This window comes from Nestor notabilis, unplaced genomic scaffold (assembly GCF_000696875.1).
Source record: "Nestor notabilis isolate BGI_N333 unplaced genomic scaffold, ASM69687v1 scaffold4494, whole genome shotgun sequence".
NCBI lineage: Eukaryota > Metazoa > Chordata > Aves > Psittaciformes > Psittacidae > Nestor > Nestor notabilis.
The window spans coordinates 95,713-119,800 of NW_009924151.1; the positions used below are offsets into that span (position 1 = coordinate 95,713).

Here is a 24,088-nt window from a genome sequence, read left to right on the forward strand (position 1 = left end):
ATTTAATTTCCCTCCTCCCCCACTGGTTCAGAGTCTCAGAAACTGTACATGACAGACTGAATATTGACCCCTCTTTTTTCAGGCATCACACCTGGAAGCTGAAAGTGGATTTTTTTCATGTGTTGAAGGAAATGCCTGATAAACGAAGTCTGAAGAAAAAATGTATTTTTACCATGTGTTTCACTTCTGTCTTTTAAAATTACTGGTTCAAAAAACCAGAATTTTGAATTTGCACTAACAAAGCTCATGGCTGTAACTAACACAGATTCATTAGTAACACAGGAGTCCCAGGGCAGGGCTTCAAAATGTCCTACAACATAAGGGAGTGACACATCCTTTATGCCATGCAAACACTTTCAGTTTGAGAATCCTGGCTCTCTTCTGCAGAATTGGTTGGAGATGGCAATCAGCAACCAAAATAAAAGCACAACATCAAAATACATTCCTCATCGTTTCATGGTGATTATTATCCCGAAGACCCTGCATGCATTGACAAAAAGCTAGAATTACACAAAGTCACTCAGCAGCAAAGACTTCGGTTCCTTTTCAGCTTTTCACTACAGTAGAAAGCAGTAAAAGTGATGTCTCAGGTCAGACTTAAAAGTAGTACATCTCAAAGGAAAAGAACACCCCAACAGGGAAATCCAGGAAAAATGGCCTTCTCTTTGGATATAGATTGGATATACATTTTCAAGAGTTCTATTCCAAAACATGCATTATGCATGGATGAAGTAAGAGGCAAAAATTTATTTGCAAGGCAAATAAATATAATTTCCCTTGCCTCAAGATTACACTATAGGAAGAAAAATTCAGATTTCCCAACAGGCAATTTTCATCAGTGTATTATTTTAATGATTCTTAATGATTAAAACATTAAGAAAACTGCAAAATTAGATTTCAGATGGTAAAATGGGGGTAGTTATGAGCCTCCTTCATTGATCATTTTCATTTTTCCTGTGGCTCTCATACTAAGTACCATGCCTTTTAGTCAAAATAAAGTGTACCTTGACCTACTAATGCTTTGAGAACAAGGTTCAGAAAGTACTCCAAAATGCTTTAACTTACTTGTTCTCCTAATTTCGTCATCAAGTGGAACTAATTTCTCATTGTGACAAGATGCCTTTTAACCACTTATATCATGTCAAAGTATTCAGATACTATGTACTGGGGCTCCAATTTGACTTGCGACACACTACGCGGCAATGCCAGCTAAAAGTACCACTGGCCTTCACTGCTTGTTTCTACTTCTGCACCTGAGTGACATCTCCCTAACAAAATTTCAGGTGTGTTCCAACTCTACCTTTAGATGGGTGTAAAGTGGTATCAACTGTGTTGTAGACATTGGTAGTAAAGGCATTAATCAGAAAACAGATATTAAACAGAGTTATACAGAAAGGATTTCTACTACTTTCAGGTCAATTAACTTCAGTATGGGCTAGATGGGATACTTTGTACATTACAGGCGTAAAAGAGTTACATTCTTGTCCTATTTTCCTAACTGGATGGGGCTACGAGCGACCTGGTCTAATGCAAAGGATTGGAACTAGGTGATCTTTCACGTCCCTTCCAACCCAAACAGTTCTGTGATTCAATGAAATTGTGAGGCACAGCTTTCTGTTAGCAACACTATTCTTTTTTTCAAAGGCTTCATTTTTTCCTTCTGCTCATCTTCACTTGTCAAGAGGCCAGTCTGCTTTAAAGGTACAGATGTTTTTGCGTGAATTAAAGCCAAAGAAAATTCATCACAACAGTCTAGTCTAAACATTTAGAACTCCATAATATATAGAGAAGACAACATGAAGGAAAAATATTTTCAGTTGACATATTTAAACCAGAAAATTCATGCATGAGAGCATTAGAATGTTTGTGAAGAAGCTAGATTTACTGGACTATGACTTTTCTTCACTATCTACAAATATTTTTCCAGTTGAGAAAAATATGTTTTTTAATTGAATTCATACACTTTTAAGGGAGGCTAGGGTTCGAAAAGCTTAGTTAGGGAGACAGAAGTAGTCATAATGACATTTAACACAACAGGTTAGTTGAAACCCAAGAAATTTTCTTGAAGAATGTTTTCTCAATCAAATGACACATTGCAAAACATTCCTGCAAAAAACCTCACCCTCATGATGTTTAACTCACATCAGAAATTATCTTATTGTCATTCAGATGTAGAAAACTTCTTACACATACTCTTTGGAGCATAGAGTGTTAAAAATAGTGTTGATTAACTTGTGAACCCGACAAGACCAAAGCAGTAGCTTTGTGCAACTATGACTCTCTTCTATGTTCACAGTAAACTGAAGGTATCTTGAACACCAATAAAAATAAGATTAGAGAACAGAACTCCAATTATGAGTTCCACCTGAGCTGAAAAAAATGTTCATCCACATTTCAGATTGCTCCTTCAAATTCAGTTTATATAGAATGATTACACCATGCTCGTTTCTATGTCAAAATGCATTCATATAATAAAAATAGATCTGAATTATAATCCTAAATTCCCAATGTTCCAGCTGTAGGTGACATATAACCCAAACTGGGATCCAAACTTCAGAGCTCTGTATATCCCTGGAAAAAATTTCTTCACTAAAAGGGCAGTCAAGCACTGGAACAGGCTTCCCAGGGAAGTGGTTGAGTCACTGTCCCTGAAGCTACTGAAAAGACATGTAGATGTGGTGCTAAGGGACATAGCTTAGTGGTGAACTTGGCAGTGCTAGGTTAACAGTTGGGCTCTTAAAGTGTGATCTTAAAGACCTTTTTCCAACCTAGAAGATTCTACGGCAGTAAGTTTAATTCCAAATTTTACACCACAGAGCTTCAGAATTTGGGAGTGTTTCAGTATTTACCTTAGTAAAAGAATGCACTATTATCTGGAAATAAAATGGAAGATGCCATTGGGCACAAAGTCACTTTCTTGTCCTCCTAGGCCTCTAAATTTCTTCATACTTTGTGTAACAGTACCATTAAGACAACAGGACTGAGACACAAATTCAGAGGTCCCTCTCACATGTTGGTATACAAGTTTACCATATTCATTCTTTTTCTTAAACTAAAGGTCATTTTTATAGGTGAGCAGGGAAATTGCATTAAAAACAACACGTAATTTGCCAGTAAAAATTAAGCATATAGACCCCTCTTTTACCTTTGGGATGGATGGTTGTTTGGTCTTTGTGTATGAGTAGACTCATTAATTGCAAAATAAACAGCTCAATCAAGCGTACGGGCATTTAGCTGCCTTGAAGTTTCCAGCTTTCCTGCCAAATGACAGTATGGAGTGGGTTTGCTTTTTTTTTTTGGAAGGGAAATCAAAAGGGAATATTTTGGCTGCATTTCTCTCACTGATGAGTGCACCAATGACAGAAACACATAAAAGCAGTTACACATGAAAAAAGCTTAATTAGTTATGTAAATAGAGTTAATTAAGCAGGAAAGAGGAAACATTTAAAGGTGGTCATGTGCTCTTCTGAAGCAAAGTATTTTAAATCACAAATTGTTAGTACATTCATAGGTAGAATAATTTCATTATTAGGTTTTAAAACATTAAATGAAAACATTATTGAGAATAGCATTTTCTAACTTAAACTGAACAATTTATACTTCCTCTATTACAAGGATGATGATATTCACTAATAAATTAAAAGAAACAGAGTCCTACTATACTGATTTAATTAATAGAACCAAGGTTAAAACATTGGTTTATTTTTACATTGGAAAAAAATCCCATACTTAATTCACCAGTAATTCGAAGGGTTCCGTGCTTCTCAGGTTCATCAATGTATTTTAGTGAAAGTTTTTAGAATAAAAGTGACATATAATTAAAAAAGAAATGGCCTCAATAAAACTACTGTAGGACTGTGCTTATATATCCAAGTATAAACAGATGATCAGCAGCCAGCAAAATGAAATAGAAACAAGTAACAGCAGCACTGTTTAGGCTCTGCAGAGGCTTCAAAATACAGATGATTTATTTTTCAGCGAGAAAATTGTCCTGGGAGTTGTCAGAAGCTTTTGACACACTCCATCGTCCACTTTGACACAGAAGGATTTTTTTTCTTTATGCTGTGATAAAGCAGAAAAGGTATACCAACTAGAACTCTGGAATACCAACTAGAACTGTACAGAGATGTGACTTTTTTCCAGTCACGTTCAATATCCACACTTTTGAAGCAGAGTGGTTGACAAATGTAGAGTTCCCTTACAACATCAAGTGAACTTGACATATTTCTACAATTGGTGCTTGGAATAATGAAATTTATGCAGGCACCCTTGGGGTCATACTTATTAGCTACTGTCACTGGGACTAAGTCCTGTGTTACAACTTACGAAGATTATATCATGCATCTACAACCAAAGCTACTGGCAGCCTTAATGAGCATAAGTTACTTACACGCTTCCTGTAGTGGAGCTACTGTCCATAAGGAAGGAGCCATTGGTCCTTTCCATCTGTGCAAGCCTGAAAGGCAGGGAAAGACCAGGACTTTCAGGAAATATACTGCACAGTTTAAACAGAGACTGTGAAGATCAATTCTGCTTAGGAACAGCTCAGATATGGCAATCTTGGTATACATGAATAAGAATAAACTCCTAGATTTTGTGACAAAAACCTATAATCCATACAACTTTTACAAGAAACTTGTGCTATGATTAACTAATTCCACTTGCCAAACAACAAAGAACAAGTATATTTTCTATCTCTAGTATAATTATCATTAGCATCACCACAACTCTCATGGTAAAATTAGTTAAAGAGATGTTTTCACAGATGGTTTTCTTTTTGAATTTTATAAAACTGGACTAACAAAAGAGGATGAATACTTTTTAAATATAGCACATGCAACATCTGAAATTATGCTTGGCAAATAACATCACACTGTGGACAGACAAGTCCTGGAAAACAACACAAAAAACCAGTGTAATTACAGAGAATCATTGCCTATGCTTCCTTGTTCTGGAAGGGATTAATCTAAAAGGACTGGATTATTATACTGTATATATAAAGCCATACAGCTCTTTAAAATCACAGCAGAAATTTTCTGTCTTTTCAGGTTTCTAGGAAAGATATGCTTTATTTACAGAAAGACACATCCATAAAAATCTAGGAACAGTTAATGATGTGCACATCTATTCGACTGCACCAAATAGAGCTATTTCCTTTACTATAAAGATATCTTAATTTCACATATATTTTTGCAAGTGTGTTATGCATTGTCATAGGCATCTTTAAACTTCTTTTTGAAAGCAGTGCGCAAGGCCCTAAAGAATTGGGAACTTTGGTGTCATCTTTTATCATGGAGCAAGCTTTCCCATCTGTGCATTTGTTAATATTCCTCAGGTTTGAAGGAAGATGAATGAAAGCAACACGTATGATGAAGTTGTGTTGATCTCCTGGTCCCACCTTGGCTGGGGTGGGATGTGGTGCTCCAACACATCCCCTGAGGGTAAGGACAAGCTCCTAAGTGACTAGGGCCATTTAGCCCATCTCTGCTTTGAAGCATCTCAAACCAATCTAGTTCATGGCGACAGGCCTACAAGTTACCTATGTAATTCTGCAATATTTTCAGTTCTGTATGACAGACAATAGGTTTAATGCAACTATTTTACATTTATTATGACTTTATTCAGAAGCTAACGATTTAAAAACATTTGACTTCTGATTATAGAGAATTGTATCCTTATAATTCTGCAGGAATCAATCACAAAATGCAGTGTACTGGTGAGAAACTGTGCATCTCTTACCTAGTAGCATACTGCTCTATCCTGGAGTGTGTGTCATCATGAAACAGCTGTGGAGACTGGGAAGGACTAGTTAAAAAAAAAAAAAAAAAAAGTGTCTAAAGCAACTCATGATATAAACAACATTATTTTTAAAGTTAGACTGATGACAAATAAATTCATTTACAATATTGCCAAGGGGGTTATTGTTTTGGGTCAGCCATGCCCTATAGCTCATGCACATCAGATTAGTCGCTACTCAGCTAAAAGAAAACAACCAGTATATTAAGCTTTCCAGAGAAAGGGGTTCTGCATACTCACTCATATTGCTCTGGCCACATACTGATGAGAGTGATAGGACTGTAAGGAAGACCCAAAAAAAAAAAAACAAAACAAACCATAAAAGAGAGAAAGAAACTATGAAACAAAAAAACTTTAGTCTTGTTTAAGCAGAGAGAGCTGGAGAAACACAAAATATTTTAACCAGAAACCCACCCAGGTTATTTGTATCAGCAACAACAGACCTCCAAAAGAGAAAGCAACAGATACTGTTGTGTATCATGGAGAGAGAGGAGACTGACTTACATACTTCATTTTGTTAAATAAAAATAATATTTTGTGTTGTTGGTTGAACTGCAGTTCATAAATCATAATCAGTTCATTTGAATTCTGCTCAAGTACCAGAGCTTTCATTTTAAACTAACTAGAAAATATATTTACAAACAAAAAAACTGGGGGGACAATCACACACACACACACACACACCAACAAAAACCCCACCATAAGTAAAAGTTATCAATGCTTATCTCCCTTCTGCATAAAAATACCAGAGGTAAATGAATATTATATTACATTCTGACACTTGACTATTTAGGATTTTTTTTCTTTTTTTTAGTTTAAAGGAATGTATTACTGAGTTTTGCCACCTGCAGGGGAAAGAACTAATACCAGCAGTTTCCTCAGCATGATGCTGGCAATTTATCTGTATATTTCCCACATGACTGGACCATGCAAGTTTTATCCTGACCTGTGATTACATTTTTGACATTACAGTTTCTGGCACCATTTGCAAGCTTTCATTACATCAAAGCAGCTGTGCTTTCCTGTGTTGGTGGTAGCTGAAGACTGCACTGCTGAGTAACATTTTAACATTTGAATGTGTGCTGCTTCCTTAGAAGCCAGGCCACCAGTAATGTCAATTTTCAGATTACTTCCTCCTATTTCTTAAACTGCTAATGCACAGGTTTTGTTTGTTTATCGTTAATAAAATACACAGTCCTCTGGTGAAAACAAAGCATGGAAAATGGCACTGAGCTGTTGCATGCAAGCAGAGCATATATGTTGAAGCTTCACATTGACTGTTGCTAGTTAAGCAGTGGTATGTTCAGAGAACACGCTAGTACCACAGATGCAAGGGTGTTAAGGAGAGTCAATCCATGAAACTACTTCTAGCGCCACGTCAACACATCTTAATTTTGCTCTTTTAAGAGTGTCCTTTGCTGACAACTACCAAGTGAGTAAATCAAGTGGAGTAATTCTGCCAGCACCATAAGTAATACTGTGGAGACACTAAGAGTGTTCTGATTTATTAGTCCACCTATGCTTCTTGAAGCCAGCAAGAACATAATTAGCTCAGATTTCTAACTCCAGGGACTTTGACATAACCAAATAAGCAGTGTAGTTCCAAAAGCCCGCTCTCCCCAAAAGCATTCTCTGTTAAACAGTCATTCAGCCCAGTCTAACATGACCTGCTAAAGTCCATGGCTTTATGATAAAATGATTACGAAAAAACAAAGTATGAAATATTTTACTTTTTAAAAAATAGGGAAGATCTGCAAATAATGCAAAGCAATTCACAGAAAATAATACAGCCCCAGGCCCTACAACTGCTCTTGATTATTTCTCAGGTTTCACTTTTTCGTTTTTAATGAAATAGGCCAGTGATCCCAGCAGCAATTACTCTATAAGCAAGCTTACGTCTCCAGGTTGTCACCCTCCAATACTGTTTGCACAGGTAGGTAGCCAAGTCGGGGATGTTTTGCAAAATACTTCTTCGACCGGAACTTATTCTTCAGCACCTTCGTGAAGTCCCGTACATCTTCCCCAGATGTTGTCTTAAAAAGTTAAAAGAAATGAAAAATGAACATTGCTAAATAGCATTGATATAATAATGCAGCTACTGTCCTGAAAAAGGATACAATGAAAAACTTCAAAATGTTAATGATGTTAAGATCCACAGAATCACAGAATGGTTTGGGTTGGAAAGGACCTTAAGATCATCTAGTTCCAACCTCCCTTGCCATGTAGTGTCCTTGAAATATGGTACAATAGTAATAATAATGCATCTACAAATTTTCTCCTACCGGAGAACAATGAGGCTTCAAATTCCAATAAATGCATTGGAATAACCAATTACTTCATAAATTAGAGAAAATTAAATGGGTTCAAGTCTTCAGCTAAATATTTATAACCAGTCGTACAAAACACAAAAAAGTCTATATTGTCAGAAAAAAGACAAGTCACTGCCAGCTACAAAGGGATACTCTTAGCCATTGAAAGCAATCTTGACAGTGTGCTCTTACACATGAAGCTTGTGACTAACAGCACTAACAGAAAAACTTGTTAATGGCCGTGTTGAAAAAAATTCAGCTAACAGTAATGGCTTGGTTTATAAAAAACAAAACCGAACAACCAAAAAAAAAGCAAACAAACAAAATGGAACCACCACCACCAGCAAAAACCAACCCCCCCCCCCCCCCCCCCAAACACAGCTCTCTATATTCCCAAAGTGGGACTTACTGCTTCCCATTCTATACTTGACCTGGAAAACTTCATCATGGGATGGGAGGAGAATGTGCTAAATGATACTTTGTATCAAAGTTTTCCATGAGCATTTTGTCAAGATACCAGATCTCTTCCTAAAGGGCTCTGCCATTATCTGTATCATTCCAGAGCAAAAAAACGCCTCTATGGATGGAGTGACAGCTATGGTACAGGCATTGTTCAAATGCACAGTCAGATGCAGGCCTAGTAAGAACAATTATGCCTGAAGTAACAAACTCACAGACTGATTCAGTCACCTCTTTATAACCACAGGATACGACTCGTACAAAAATTATCCACAAGATTCTTGAAGTCTGAATGTCTGAATTCACAAGTTACAACTGGCAACTCCCACACCCCAACAGCTTTTTTACAGATCCACACTGATACAGCCTCTTGCAAAACTGAGCACTTAGCCCCATCCTCTCCCCCCCCCCATGAATTTCTGTTCTTTAGAACACAATTAAAATTGATGCAACTACTTTAAAAATCAGTTTAACTGGAAATAATCACAGCAACAATAGCAGCACTGCTTTGGTAATACCGTTCAGTTAACTTCTGCTACAAAAGCAGGGATACAAGCAAAACATGCAGACATAAAATACAAGGTGAAAACAGCGATAAAGAGATCTGCAGGAAGGAGAAATAGTATATGGTATGCCTTTAAAGTTTATGAGCTTACAGAGTATACTGAGTATTTAAACAGAATGGTTCCCATCAGGTGTAGCAGTTACTGTTAAGCATTTCCTCTTGTAACTGCAGTAAAGTGCCTATTCACCTCCTGCTTTGGCTGAAGATTTGTAATGGCTTCTACAGATTTTCAGCCCAAACCCTGTAACAAACTACAAATTGTTATCTCTTTACCCTCTGCTTTGGGAGAAGCCGGTTAACAAAAAGGATGCTAAAGTGGATGGATATCTATAGGGAAAACAGAGTGAAAGACTTCAGTTTTGTGATTTGTTTCTGTTACATACTACAAAGAGGCCTAGAAGCAGGGCAGGCGAACTATTCTCTGATTATGTTCTCATTGGCAAAACATAAAAATGTTTCCCTATTAACCTACGTATTTTAATGTATGTATAATATACGCAGTTACAAACTCTGTTATGCAGATCAGACGAGCAATAAAAATAGTAGATAATCAAAATTATGTAGGTAAGAGCTTCTTACATGAGGCTTTAGCAAGTAAAAACACACTGAGGAAATCTGGGACTATGGTGTGTTTGAACTCCCAAATTTTAATACAGGTGAACTCAGGGAGGGCTCACAAAATCATTCTCAGAAAGCATCTGCTCCAGTTACTGCATCATCCAAACAAGGAACATGAGGCAGCCCAAAGGGCTGCTTGTTCTCACGCAACAGTAACTTCAGCAGATGGAACTCTGTCCCAAAGCCAAGGAATGAAAGTTTTAGTACCTACACATTATAGAAATAAATGTCTACTGAGCTGCCAAACTTTTCCTCTGGTGTATTCTTTATTTGGTACGACAGCCTGACCCAGTTCCTTGGAAAGACTAATATGAATTTGTACTGACTTACGACAATAAGTACTAACCAGTGATATTTGAGCAGATTTGGAAGAACTATTTTAATTTACATACAACTAAGATGCAACTCCTGGAATCTAATTTTTTTGCATATAACCACACTACACAATCAAATCCAAAATTATGCCGAGAGAAATGTACTACAATATTTTACTTTCAAAAAGGAATGGGCAGGTACTGTTGTATAGAAACTATCTACTAAATTAAAACCAACAGGTGGCTTGTACACTTCCTTATATAATGACATCTTGACTATTTCCACACAAATCGATAGCAGAAATACCAACATAGTTACAGAACTGCTCTGGAAGCAAAGGAAAAAAAATCCTTTCCTTCACCGAAAATTTCAGCCAAAAGACCATGCTTTCAAACTTGATTTAAAATGTCAGCTTGTAGAACAAGACAAAGTTCAGGAAGGAATAACTAAGATCCATGGCTGGCACATATAAATAACTAAAAAACCATCTGTAGTGGAAGGTCTCAAGGCAAAAATCTGTAAAAACTGACAAAACAGCATTAGCACTCTTCAATATACCAGCCAGGCACAAGTGGAGTCATAAGTCACAATTTAAAACCAGATAAAATTCCTTCGAAACCAATACAAATTTAAGAAACTGGGATTATATGGAAAGCAGTGGAAAAGAGAATATGCTGAGGCATATTTTTTATATGTAAGTTAAAAAACCCAGTTGGCATACAATTTTAATATATTAGAAATAGAACAAATCTTTGTTGGGAGAAAGCACCACCAAGAATGTAATAAACCAGATGGAAAGTTCTAAATTAGCTCATATATAAAGATTATAATAAATATAAATATAAAAAACATGTGAATAAAGAATATACAATATTTATTGTAAATTTATATTTATTTCTCACTATACTCTTTTTTTCAAAGAAAAAATAGTAAGTGATAATGAAAGACCAATTTCCCATTGCTTTCACTGCACCTACCTATGTAAAAAGACTACTCTCCACTTAAGTCATCATTCTCCTAATTACATTTCTTATACCATGTCTAACATAAAAAGAAAGAGCAGTTCTAATATACATGAGTATAGAAATAGAAATGACATCTATGTCATTTAAAAGGGCTTTAGTTGATTCTTTAATAGAAGCCCTGGTAGGGATATCTGAATTTGATACTCTTCAAATGCATTAGGAAATCTTAAGGTTTGCAGTTTAACAGACAAACCAACCCCTTTTTTACATCTCCATATTTTTATTTCTTGACATTTTATTTATTTGTAACATCTGGTATAACTTGTACCATAAGCCTGACTGTTCCGGATTGAAAACAAAATTCTCAGATCCACTTAGGGTAAGAGCTACGATATGTGCAGGTATGATGATAGTTGCATCTTCAAGCAGCTGTCAGCTAGGTACCACACGGAGGCTGGCAAACTCCCCAGAGGTAAAGAGACAGATACTTCATTCCTCCATTCTTTTTTGACACTTAAGAATACAATTCACCAGTAACTTAAATACCAGTTTAAGTGCATACATTCATTCCCATTCAACAAAGCATTTCACATCCCTCGACAGAGGCATGAGAAAGGATACCACAAAAATTAGGTTATTACAGATGTAACAACTGTATTTATGGCTGTCACTGCCACATCAGTGATGTTTGCACTGCATAACTTTGTGAAGATTATCCTTCTGTGACCACTTTCAAATAGGGGCATTTTACAGCAATTTCTCACAGAGAGACGGATTATAAACTGTGTCCGTTTTAGTTTACTCCAGTGAAACTACGTTGTGATTTCAAAAGTAACTAATTTATCTCGGAATTTAACAAATTAAGTTGCAAAAGGGTAGCAGATCACATAAGCCAGCTATCTGAATAACCATAAGAATGAGACCTAGAGGAAAGCACATTGTCCAGCTGCTACATATCAAAGACCACCCTGACAACATAGCTATTCTTCTCAAGGCAAAGGGTAATCTATGAACTCCACAGCTGGAAGCAATGTTCCTCATGCAAAATAGCCAGATTCAACCATTCTTGATACTTTGTTTCATCTTCCCCACAGAACAGTCTCATCTTGATAACAGTGAAGCATCATGCTTGGTGCATTGATAAGTATGTTAAGATGAAACTACAGACTTATGTCAGTTTGTTGCTTATAAAACACTGAGGCCGCTTAGTGTTCAGGAATATATCTGTCTTCTCAGGATGTCAGTAATAATTAAATTTTCAGATGACTTATCTAGAGGAGAAGTCTTCATAGGCACTACTGCAGATAAGCTTTATTGTGCCTGAAAAGAAATTTTCAGTCTAGGGTGAACTATCATTCAACCAATAACTTCTGATGTCTTGCCTATCACATTCTGAGCTCTTTCAGGGAAATAAAATACTGGTCATCTGGAAGATGAAGGGGCTAACCTTTGCTGCCATCATTTTGTATAGAAAGGCTACAAATACACAGTTCCCAAAAAAAGGAGCTGTGCCAGGTGAGTGTAGTGGTACAGAACTACAAAAATTGATTATACTCATACTGAGGTTAGGAAATAAGAATACTCACAACAATAAAATTTTCAGAACTGCTGATTGATATTTGTACATTACCTCAGAAAAGCTGCTTTTATAGCTTTACTGTGGAATACAGGAGTTGTGAAGTGGAAACAGTTTGGAGAAAAAAAACCTGGAGCAATAACTATTATTTCCGTCTGAAATTCAAACAACCACTGATATAACACAAGTATGACTACTGAGAGAACTGAGAGAATTTCCATTCCAAAAAAGCTAAAAATAAATCATGCAGGTACTTATGTAACCGTATTCCTGAATTAGATGCTAGGAAAATCTTACAAAAATTTTACACGTCTTTTGAAAAATCTGTATTAAAAAAATCCTCTTTCTCCTTCTTTTCAGAGAAAGAGTAAAGGCGAAAAAAACCCTACCAATAACTACAATGACTTTGCATTTCTACTGCTTAGAAACAGTAATGTTTTCAGTTCATTACCTCACCCATCTCTAAATCCTGAATGGAAAAAAAAAAAAAAAAAAGACAGACATAACTGAATTTCTGCATTTCCAGCATCAAGAAAACGAAACTGCAAGCCAGGGCGAATACTAAATGGCATTACAGATTAGAATGCAATAACTACACATATATTTGGTGCAAATAGCCCTATTCTGAAATTATGAAGCAATTCTCACCTGATGCAATTATCATTAAACTCATTAAAATGGAGACTTATCCCCTTGCAAATTTAATTTTAAAAACAGATTCCTTAGACTGTCTCCAAATAATTTTAAATTTAAGTAGAAGTAACTGAGCTTCTGAGAAATCCCTTTATACACTAACACTGAAATGCTTACCTGAAGACAATTAAAATGACTTCCCTCCATCTGTGACTAAGCTCCAGTTCTAAATGCCAGCTTTACTAACCAGGGATTCATTTTCTTTCCCCTAATTATTGCCAGTATTCTTGTTATTAATGCATTAATATACATTAACAGTATGAAAAAACCCCTAGATTTTATCAGTGCAGTTTGATGAGTACATGTATTTGTACTCTGCTTTGCAACATCAACCACAAAAGTAACATTTTTAACACCAATAGCCTTTAATGTGGTAGAAAAGAGAGCATTCTTCCTATTCAGGCTATCTGTACTATAATATAACAGATTCTAAAGAACAATTCATTGGCTTTTAGTACCTTCTTTTTATTTTTATTTTTTTTTTTCCACAGACCCAGCTCTCTTGCTAATTTTTGGCCATTACTCCATTTAAACATAAGCTATTCTAGTAACTCTGCAATTCTGGAATATTTTATTGCATTAAATGAGTTCAATATGTAGAGGTTTAGCAACAAATAAGTACACCAAATGCAGAACATTATTACAAATACTGATAAAAAACAATGGATTCTTTCTGTGAAATCAATTCTTTATTCTGAACATAATTCAGATGAGATTTGTAAAAATGGATTGCATGTAGGTATTGATTATGGAAGTCTAACAGGCATATAAGGAGCTAGCAAAGCATACTTCCAGCAGGACCCTAGAAAAATTTAAACTCCTATATTCAGCTTCCAAATTAACAGGGGTCAGTGTTGGACCTCTGGACCTCTAATTTTATGTGTCACCTAAATTATATGCTGTTTTTTATTCTGCTCTGCTTTAAACTGCCCCAGTTTCCTTCCTTTACCTCCTACATATTTGCCTTCCTTCACCTCCTACATATTTGCCTTCCTTCACCTCCTACATATTTGCCTTCCTTCACTCACTTTAATCAAGAATGTTGTCTTATTCCCTTTGGTATTCCATAGTGGATTCACCTCATTCCTCCCATATTTCATGGAAAGAAGGGACTTATGTTGCACTTAATATGGCTTTAAAACTATATTCTTTTTGCAGCAGTAACAGAAATCTTCATTATAATACCAGCTGTTCCTAGTTTCAGGGACAGAGGGGATTGCAGCCATTTCCAGAACATATTTTTCTGTATGACAGTATTGTAAATGAAATGGTTCACAGCTACACAATGTGAACATATTTAGCAAGAACTGAAAATTTCTTTCTGGTATCAAATCTTCTGCTTTAGACAAAACCTAGAAGTCATCAGAAATAAGCTACCCTGTTCTAGGGACAGTATCATACCCCATTCCAGATGTAATCTCTATATTTGACTAATGCAGCCAGGGGGGTATCTGATTCTGAGGACTGACAGCATTATCTATTTTGACATACCTTATACCTTCATTTCTGAATTTTCTGTGTCTTATAGGCAGTAAAAAGTAATATTTCTGCTCCATGACATAAACTAAAGATGAGGTTTGAGAGAACTTTACAGGGAGAAAAAAACCCCAAGTGAATCTAAGAAAAATATGTCTCAGATATGCTTATATTGTTTGTGCTACATTGGCTAAAGAGGCAAGCAAATGACCAGTATCAAATTGTATCTGAAATTTCATTAGGAAAATACTCTGTTGTAAAACTGATTCTTTTTAGCAAACCTCACATCATTTTTGATTAGAAACTGTTAATTCTGTTTTCTTTTTTTCCCAGCTACACACCAATTTTTAAATATCCCAGTGAGCAGTAATTACTCAGCAGAATGAAACATGACATATTTCTAACCACATTTTTCAGGAAGCAAACAAATGTTGGACCTGAAAGCAAACATCACGCACCTTAAAAAATATTAAAGTACATTAGTAGAATATAAAATATTCTTTACTATGATATAGCAATAGTAACGTGAGTCCCTTTCCTCTGACATGTTCTCACTATTTTAGAGAGTGTGTGTGCGCAAGTATACAAGTACTGTAATTACATTTAATATTCCAGCTGTCTTTACAAAACAAATGTAAAGTTCGAATTCTCTCAGAGATGGATACTTGTACCCATTCCCACATAATCCAAACACCACCCACATGTAATCAGCAGCACTAGCAAAGTCCCTGACAACTTCCAAAGAGAAAGGTAGAAAGACAAGCCCCACTAAACATATGAAAAAGAAAACCTGCCAGACTATCTAGGTGGCAGAAGACTATGAAAAAAATTGAGACCTCAAACAATGCAAAACCAAACCCTTGGTTGTCAATAAACTGGTACTCACTGGTATACAATACTCCACCATTGGGTAATGCAATTTATGCCCTTTTGCTGTACGGCCAGAAAAGAAGCAGCTCTGACAGACATCATAGTTGAAATGTTTTAAGCTCCGGTACCTATGGGGATATTAAACAAAGTGATTAGAGCTTCCTAAGTTTAATTCTAATATTTACTTGTTACTAAGCTTCAACAAAGCTCTTCAGCAGCAGCAGCAGCAACACAAGGACACATTTTATTGGGATTAGTTTAGGAAGCACCTTCAAGTGTGCCGGTGTGTGTGACCGGGACATGGCACAGCCAATGCTCGTCACAGCTGTTGACCCAGGGGCACCAGTGCCACTGCAGCAGCTGCATGGGACAAAGGAAACCTGCAGCCCTCTTAGTCCAATTCACACAACCTTCCTACACCACACAGGTCACCTCATTAAGTATTTAAAAGAAATTCCTGCCTCCTATAGCCATACAGAGAGCCAGCGTCAATCATCTGTTGCCCAAATTGCTTTGCAGCAGCAAATCTTACAGGTATCAACTTCATTGATGGAGCGTGAAGAGCTGTAATTTTAAGGTTCAGGATTACTTAAAACTATATTGCTTTAGTTTTTCTTTTCCTCTCTTTAGTATTCAGATGGTATCTCAGAAAAAACATATATAAACCAGACTGGTTTAATTTTATATGTTTTCACATTTACCAGTTAGCTTAAATGTTTGTGTATAATTTTGATGCTCAGAAGTTCTAAACAGATTTCAGAAAATCTCTTTGAGAATTCATGAATTGCAAAAATAAAAATAAGTTTTAAAAAATTACATTTCTTTCTTTTTTTTTTTTTTTTTTTAAGAGCATTTATATGTATAAACAAGGTTACAAACATACACAGTATTCCTCTGTATTAAATGTAGCCACCAGGAACACGATTTTTTTTTTTAAAACTAAAGGTGACTAAAGCAACAATTCAATTCCAGATTCCACCCACTGTTTTTTATATTATGGGTGTTCTGACTGGATGAGGTTATATTTTTTGTATGAAACTTAAATGAGTTAACAGAATCAAACAGAATAGCTACTGCATAGATAAAATTTAAATTCAATTGCTTCCTGAGAGCAGTTTTCAGTACCAATCCACATTTTTCCCTGGATGAGTTTTATGTTTTGTTTTGCAAGAGAATATGTGTCTATAAACATTAAGATTCACTTTTAAGGATGCTGATGCAACTGTTTATAATCTTTACTCAGAGCCTGTGTATTAAATGGCTACATCTACCTTCTGCTAAGACGCTAGATGCTTCTGTTACTGTAGATCTCTAAATATGTTGGAGAAATTGTTTAAAATAAGCCATTCCTTTGACTTTCACTCTCATCTTACCTATCTCTTTGTCCTCTTTCTCTACACAGAATATTTCAGAATGTACAAGATTCAACTTAGGCATCTAAAAGATATCTGAGCTGGACCTTTGTTACCCTATGCTCCCTCAAGCATTAAGAAAAGTAGGAACATTCAGCATTTCATCTCCTCTTAAGACAGGCAACAAAGTTGGAACAGATTGATTACTTTTGGTAGTATTCACATATCTATATTTATAGTAAAAGATGAGGGTTGCTAGCTCAATCAGACGAAAGCCTACATGCCTGAAGCAAGATGACATACACCTGACCTTAGGATTCACATTCTTATCACTTAAAACATCAGAAAGAAGGAGAAACAGAAAGCATGGGGAACAAAACTTACCTCATCTGCCTAGATATCTAAAGAAAAGTCTCAGAATCACTTACAAGAAAGACTGCTTTATATCATTCCTAAATAACACACTCAAATTCATGACCACAGCAAAAGAAAAAGCTAGTTATATTTCAAAAAAATAAAAATAATTACACACTGGAGTAATCAATTCACAAATGCGTTTTAGTCATTACAGTACTCACTAAGGGTATCAACTACCTCATGCCTGATGACACTTCATATTTAGGAGACTAACATGGAAAGTATCCCCAGTATCATCAATTTTTTAATTATTTTTTTTTAGAATTCACAGCTCGCTTTGAACAGATGGAAGTTTAATCATGTGCAATGCTTTAGGCAAGAACTGTGCAAGCCTCATCACAATAACATATCAATGTTTCTGCTAAGCAAGGAAAGATCGCTGTTGAAGGGTGTTTAATATTGCCTGGCATGAGTTAGTTTCCCAAGCCTTATGCAGGAGAGCTAGCAGGCAGGACACATCTTTTCTTACTGATCAGCTACTTTTATTCTTGTGCTAACGGAACACAGAGAATCATGGGGTACATTTATGCTTCATTTGCTATCTATTGGTTCTACTAATGCCAAAACACCTGATGACAGCCTGCCCGGCATACTGGTCAGGAAAAGGACCATTGGGTGCCTAGCAGCAGTACTGCAGGAGCCAGAAATACAATAGCTCATGTCAAACTGTGGCCTCGCCATGCGTGGCAGATCTCATCTTAAAGCAGGAAAATGGTGGAAAAACAAACAGACAGAATTGTGCTTGTTGGAAGACTTAAAAGTGTGGCTATTTTCAGAGACATTTTGCACGCAATTCCTCTCCTCTTACCTAAAGCCAACAATTGGACACTCTTTACAGATGTTACACTTGGCCTGGTGTTTTGCTGTTTCTGCAGCTGCCACACGGTGTAGAACTGGTAGCCATACCATAGACTGTGGCTCTAAGCGCATCCAATCTATAAATTGCTTTACAGTTATTTCTGGCTTATTGTGGTTCTGTGGAGAGAAAGAATGAAAAACAACCCCACATTCAAATTTAAAAAAGCACAACAACATAACCAAACAACACACACAAGCAGATTTTCCTTCAAATTCAATTAAAAAAAAAACAAAACAAAACCAAAACCAAACCACCTGCATCAATCCTTTCCGTGCCACATTAATGTAAAACCAGCTACAGGGTAAAAGAAAAATCCTCAATGAAAATTCAAATAAAGAAAACAAGTTAAGCCAGTAAGACTATAGAGCACTAAACAGATGTGGCTGTGATAGAGGAGACAGATGGTAACAAAAATGGAGTGTATAGCAAAGGAGTAATGAAGTCCACAGTAAAGCCATCTTTGAAAGAAAAGGAATTGAGAAAGAAGTAAGGGAGCATGAAAGGGAAGGATTTTCTGCAGTTCAGACAGGTTGTCTTTTGAGTTAGGATCAATTCCAGACTGCTAAAAGTCAGTAAAGTCTACTAATTGCCATGAGACTCATGCAATTTTTTTTTTTATAGTGGTTTGAGCCCACAGTATTCTTTCAAGATAGCACATTAAAAAACCCCACAAAAATAAAAAGGTACATAAATAAATAATGAGAAAGAAATCTGCCACTTATAGGAAATCACTGCAAGAATATGGAACAGCTAAAGTATTAGCATGATTGTTTTAAGAAGCAAACATGCTTCCATATTCTCTTTAAGTTGCAGCCACTGGAGAAGGCTACCTGTAAAGGTGTTATATTCACAAATGCATTTGTGATATATTGTCAGCAATAAGAACAGACATCATTTTTCTGAGCTCACTGGAAGTAACAGAACCCAAAATGAATGTTATTCTTAAATGTTAACACATGACAAGAAGCAACATTAGGCTTCTTAACCTATTCATAGATCAAGTAAATTTTGCCAGTAAGAGGGAGTGGCATGAAAAACCCTAAACCAAACCTGCCACTGATTTCCCCACCAGCAAAACACCCATTTTTTCACTAGTCTGAGATAACTGTCATGCAGCTGCAACCTTTCTCTATGCTTTCTTAATGACTAGACACTGAGCTATTCATGTGAGATGAGGGATGCAACCTTATCATGAGTATAATCATAACATTACATAAAGTATTTAAACACTACCTTCCTAGTGTCCCTTACCCATAATTGAACTGCATGGGAGATGGGGCAGATCCTTGAGAGATATAAAGATCATTCCTCTGTGACAGAAAAAGCCTGCCACTAGCAAATGAATAATTTATTTCAGTATGACTTGAACCACTTGAGGCAAGTGATAGATACATCAAGCACCATCCCTTATTCTCTGAAGCAGAAATGTTAAAACCTCAGGGGAAGTTTTACATGGTTAATTGGTGAAACCAACTTCCACAAGTATCTACCAAATTATTCATTATCTGGACAATACTCTTCCAATTCCAGTATCTCAGAGTCCAGAAGTGAATCTAATACTTCTGAAAAAAAGTTAGCACAACTGAGTTTTTCAGTGCACTGAAAATGTAGAAATGTCTACAAAAGAATGGCAGAAGAAAAATGCTCTAAAAGTTCACTATAACATTTAGTACTTGATTCAATAAAATCGGAAATATTAGTCAGTAGTTTTATCCATGCCACAGTGAATTTTTAATCCATACATAATTTCTGACAATACTCAAAGCAGCCACTTTCACAGAAATAACACACTCAAGCAGTATAGTTATCACCAGGAAACAGTCTGAGCCTTAGGCATCCTTGACAAAATGTGAGTTGGGTTGTGTTCCATTACATCCCCCTTTTCGTTCTCATCTTCTTTAAACAGACAGACACTCCTTGCAGCCTAATTAACCCCCTGCATGTACTGTGGAGCTAAACAGCAGGCTGTAAGACAGCTTTAGTCCATGTTCTGATTTGCTGCATAAAGGCTCACGATATATAAGAGACTATGCATGAAGTTTCATGCAATCGCAAGCTCTTTTGTCAGTAAAATAATGCTAAATAATTTCCTGATGCACAAGGACAAAAATTACTACCAACTTCATCCTCTTGTTCTGCTGAGATCACGTCTTGTTCCAGCAAGTAAAAGCACATTGTTCTCACAGTATCAGGTTGCTTTGAATGATGCAAAGCAGGATAATTGGCTGCTACAAATTTTTTAACAGCTTTTAGAGCAGCCAATATTGTCAAAATGACAAAGATTTATATACTCTTTTGCTAAATGTAATTTGTTTGATCCTCTCCTAAACCATAAACCATCTTTAACAGCTGCATTTTTACAATAACTTCCTACATTCAGTTGCAGAAGCATATTCATTTCTGTGCAAAAATTCAGTGGATGTTTTTAAATTCATCTTTTACTTCTACAGCATGTGAAAGTGAATCTTAAGACTTCAGAGACAGGGTTTTTTTTACATGAAGGTCTTTGTTATCTTACCTGTTGGAAGCAGCTGCGCACACTAGGTTCAATGTTGCTGCCGCCAAAGGCTGCCACTTCCCCTAGCTGCCGTGGGATCTGGATAGCATCATGAAGCAGCAGGCCCAGCTGCCTCTGGTCACACATTTCTGTGGGGCCTGCCACCTCCTTGAAGAGATCTGCAACACCAGCAAGAGGCACTGGCTCATTTAATTTCCATATATACCATTGCACTCATTGGCTGGCTTGGGTTAAAGCTCCAAGTAATCTTAAAAGAAAAAAAATACACTATTCCCCTACTTTTCATGTTTCCCACCAGAATAACCATTAATAGATTAGAAATAAATGAAAGTTGAAAATTCAGTCTGACTGCACTTCTGATTGCAAAACAGACAAGCTTTGTTCAGAAACACTCAAGAGAAACTCTTTTATTACACTATGTAAATTGGTTTGCCTTTCATTTGGAGCAATAGTCAAGCTTTGCCAGTGTGCTTCAGAAAGTCTGGTCATACTTTTTATCTTGACAAAGGAGGCCGAGGCAGAAGACGGGATTTTCACAAAAGAGAAATCCAGATGACTGAATTAAGTTTTAGAGGTTCTTTTATTTTTCTTGCCCCTTTCTTGACCAGTGAAACAAACTCTACAGCATTTTCAGCATTCAGTGGTGAGGAAAAAAAACCCGCAGACAACAGCAGTGATGGAACAAGTACTGCATGGCTCCAGGCTCATCTAGCTAACCCAGGCCCTGGCTAGCCTCTTCAGCTGTGGTTGGGATAGTTTTCCAGTTTCTAAGTGTCAGTTTAAAAAAACTCATAGGATAAAAAAAAATTAAAAATAATGAAAATGCCCATTTCATTCTTTCTGTTTGCATCAGTGTATAGCGGAAACTAAAAGAAAAATAATTCATTAACTGCTTTAGTTGGGAGGAAGATGAAGTAATTTCCTAAGCCCTAAAACTTGGGTTGATTGAGGAGGTAGTAAAAGGAGATAAAAATTACATGACAGGAAAGAAAACAGGCAAAGTGATTAGCTAGGGTTGATCCAAGTAGGAAATCAAATACCTTTGAAGAACTCAAACTCCATCAAAACACTCCACTTAAAAAACAAACAACACTGGCAGCAGCTGTGCCATAACTAGTGAGTGTCCAAGTGCAAAGGAGTTCATGGATGGCATCCTCTTTTCCAAGAATCCTCAATGCCTTTGATGTGACACACAGGAGCAGAAGCTCCTAGACTAAAGGTATGGAAAGCTGAAATATTTTTGCTTTCTGTTCTACCTCCTTAAATTACCCCACAAGATATTCCCTGGCCAAGGAGGCATGGTGAGAGCAGATCTCAAGTAGCAAACATGTAAGGAAGCTTGTTTTAGCTCTGACTGGAAGCACCCAAACATAATCATGCCAGTGGGAAAAGGGACCTCATATGTTACCCACCAGCAACATCAGAAGCCATAAACTATTTTAAATAGTTTACACATAAAATACATTGATATATATGTTAAATTGTATATGGGACTCTACTGAAAGGACAAAAAGAATGATTGGGGAAGTGAAAGAAAAGATTATTTGGACCTGAGCCACAGGAAAAAACCAGAAACAAGAAAAAAACTGATCAGTTAATCTTACATTAAATTCAGCCTCACACTTGTACTTCGAGGATGACAGCCAATGGGATTTAAACTGCAAAAACCTGTAAAAACATACTGAACTGGCTGGTATAGAAGGGGATACTTGAAAATGCTGAAAAGTTTATTACATTCCTTCAAAAATGGTAATAAGATAGTAGTGAAATGTCCACAATACACATTTTATGTTGCATTGTTAAAAGATAGGATCCACATTCCTTTTTTTCTTTACTATCACAGTGTTAGTTCCAAACGGTTTGAAAATTAAGAACATAAACATAACAGTAAAAAAATTATATTCCAAGGATGTTCTACATCACTTAATAACTGAATTGCTTTACAGCTGAGATTTGGCTACTTGAAGTAGCCCTCTTTTTTCAGCTCAAATCCGACAATTTTATGCAGTAAATTATATGACCCAAAAATCTACAAATCTATTCACAAAATGCAATAAATCAAACTCCATGTGTGTTTTCTGTTTCTGCTGTCAGTCTGAGCTTTCTGGATTAAAAATGAGTCCAGGTAAGAGTGAAGTGCACTCGGAAATGTATTCCCAGTTATTACACAGTGATATGACATTTCTCCACCTCTAAAGCTAAAGAAAAGGCAGGGAGAATAGAATTCTTGCTGTCCCTCAGGAAATTCACACTCTCTAAGACATCATTTGTCTCCTGATGGCATGACTAGGCATAAAACCTGCTGTGAATAATCACACACACAAATTAAATTTTTTACTGTTGCAAACACTTGCTGATATGATTAACTTTTACCTTCCTAGAATATTTGAGACCACTAAAATTGAGTGGTTAAAAACTTGTATTAAACACCCATATCTGGGTATATCACTCTTCCTTCCAAGTGACTTACTTTTTTGAAAACACTTAGCATTTCCATTATGGTCAGATTATACAAAACTGTATGGTACAGATTATACAAAACTGCAGCCACCATTTTTATTTTACTACTAGACACAAAGCAACAACATAAAAATGAATCTGACATCGTAATTTCCTTGTTCTGTTTCAGTACCTGTATTCAATGTCTGTAAGTATATTAATTCATTACTGATAGTAATTTAGTGAGTTTATTCACAGGTTTGGGATTTGAGCCATCTTTGAGCCATCTTTTTGCATGTTATTTTTCTGTTATGCACAACCTCACTCCCATATTTTATGAAAACTTTTTATTTCTCACCAAATGGCAGATTACCCCCTGAATTGCCGTTACTGAACAAAGGTATTTCTGCCAAGCTCTTTTAATTATGGATTTATTCACAGATATGTCAAATAACGTAAAGCAACTAAAAACCCCAAAGGCTCAGTATGCCAGTCAGATGGCCAAATATGTTCTTATGCATAAGATACCTGTACTTTTGCTCAGTGTTAATAGCCGAGATTACCCACAAATGCTTCTAAGGAAAGCTAAAATTGTTGCAGAGCTCCAGTGGTACACAGTTGCTATATCTTTTACATGTGTTTACAAAATGTGTCAAGTAACTACTGCAAAGAATAGCAATTTTAAGATGACGTGGATAGTATGTAACTAGATGGACATATCCTATGTCAATCTAGGATGCTCTTACATAGCGTTAAATCTCTTGTTCTGTATTTGTCAGGAGAGGTTGTCACAATGTTACTCAATTCGCTTCAGCTCCCACAATTATTTTGTGAAGTATTTTTATACTACTCGGAATTTCT

At 36.3% G+C, this 24,088-nt stretch overlaps 1 protein-coding gene across 1 annotated transcript in view; it reads right to left on the bottom strand.

Annotated features, from left to right (window-relative positions):
* Positions 1-24,088, bottom strand: part of LOC104404131 (utrophin-like) — a gene marked incomplete at its 5' end in the record, with an annotated part of 86,393 nt that overhangs the window by 17,564 nt on the left and 44,741 nt on the right. The window contains 6 exons of the mRNA XM_010012483.1: positions 4,391-4,456; positions 5,740-5,805; positions 7,693-7,829; positions 15,659-15,770; positions 18,220-18,386; positions 20,789-20,946. Coding sequence (XP_010010785.1) covers positions 4,391-4,456; positions 5,740-5,805; positions 7,693-7,829; positions 15,659-15,770; positions 18,220-18,386; positions 20,789-20,946 — 706 coding nt within the window. The remainder of the gene's footprint in view (positions 1-4,390; positions 4,457-5,739; positions 5,806-7,692; positions 7,830-15,658; positions 15,771-18,219; positions 18,387-20,788; positions 20,947-24,088) is intronic.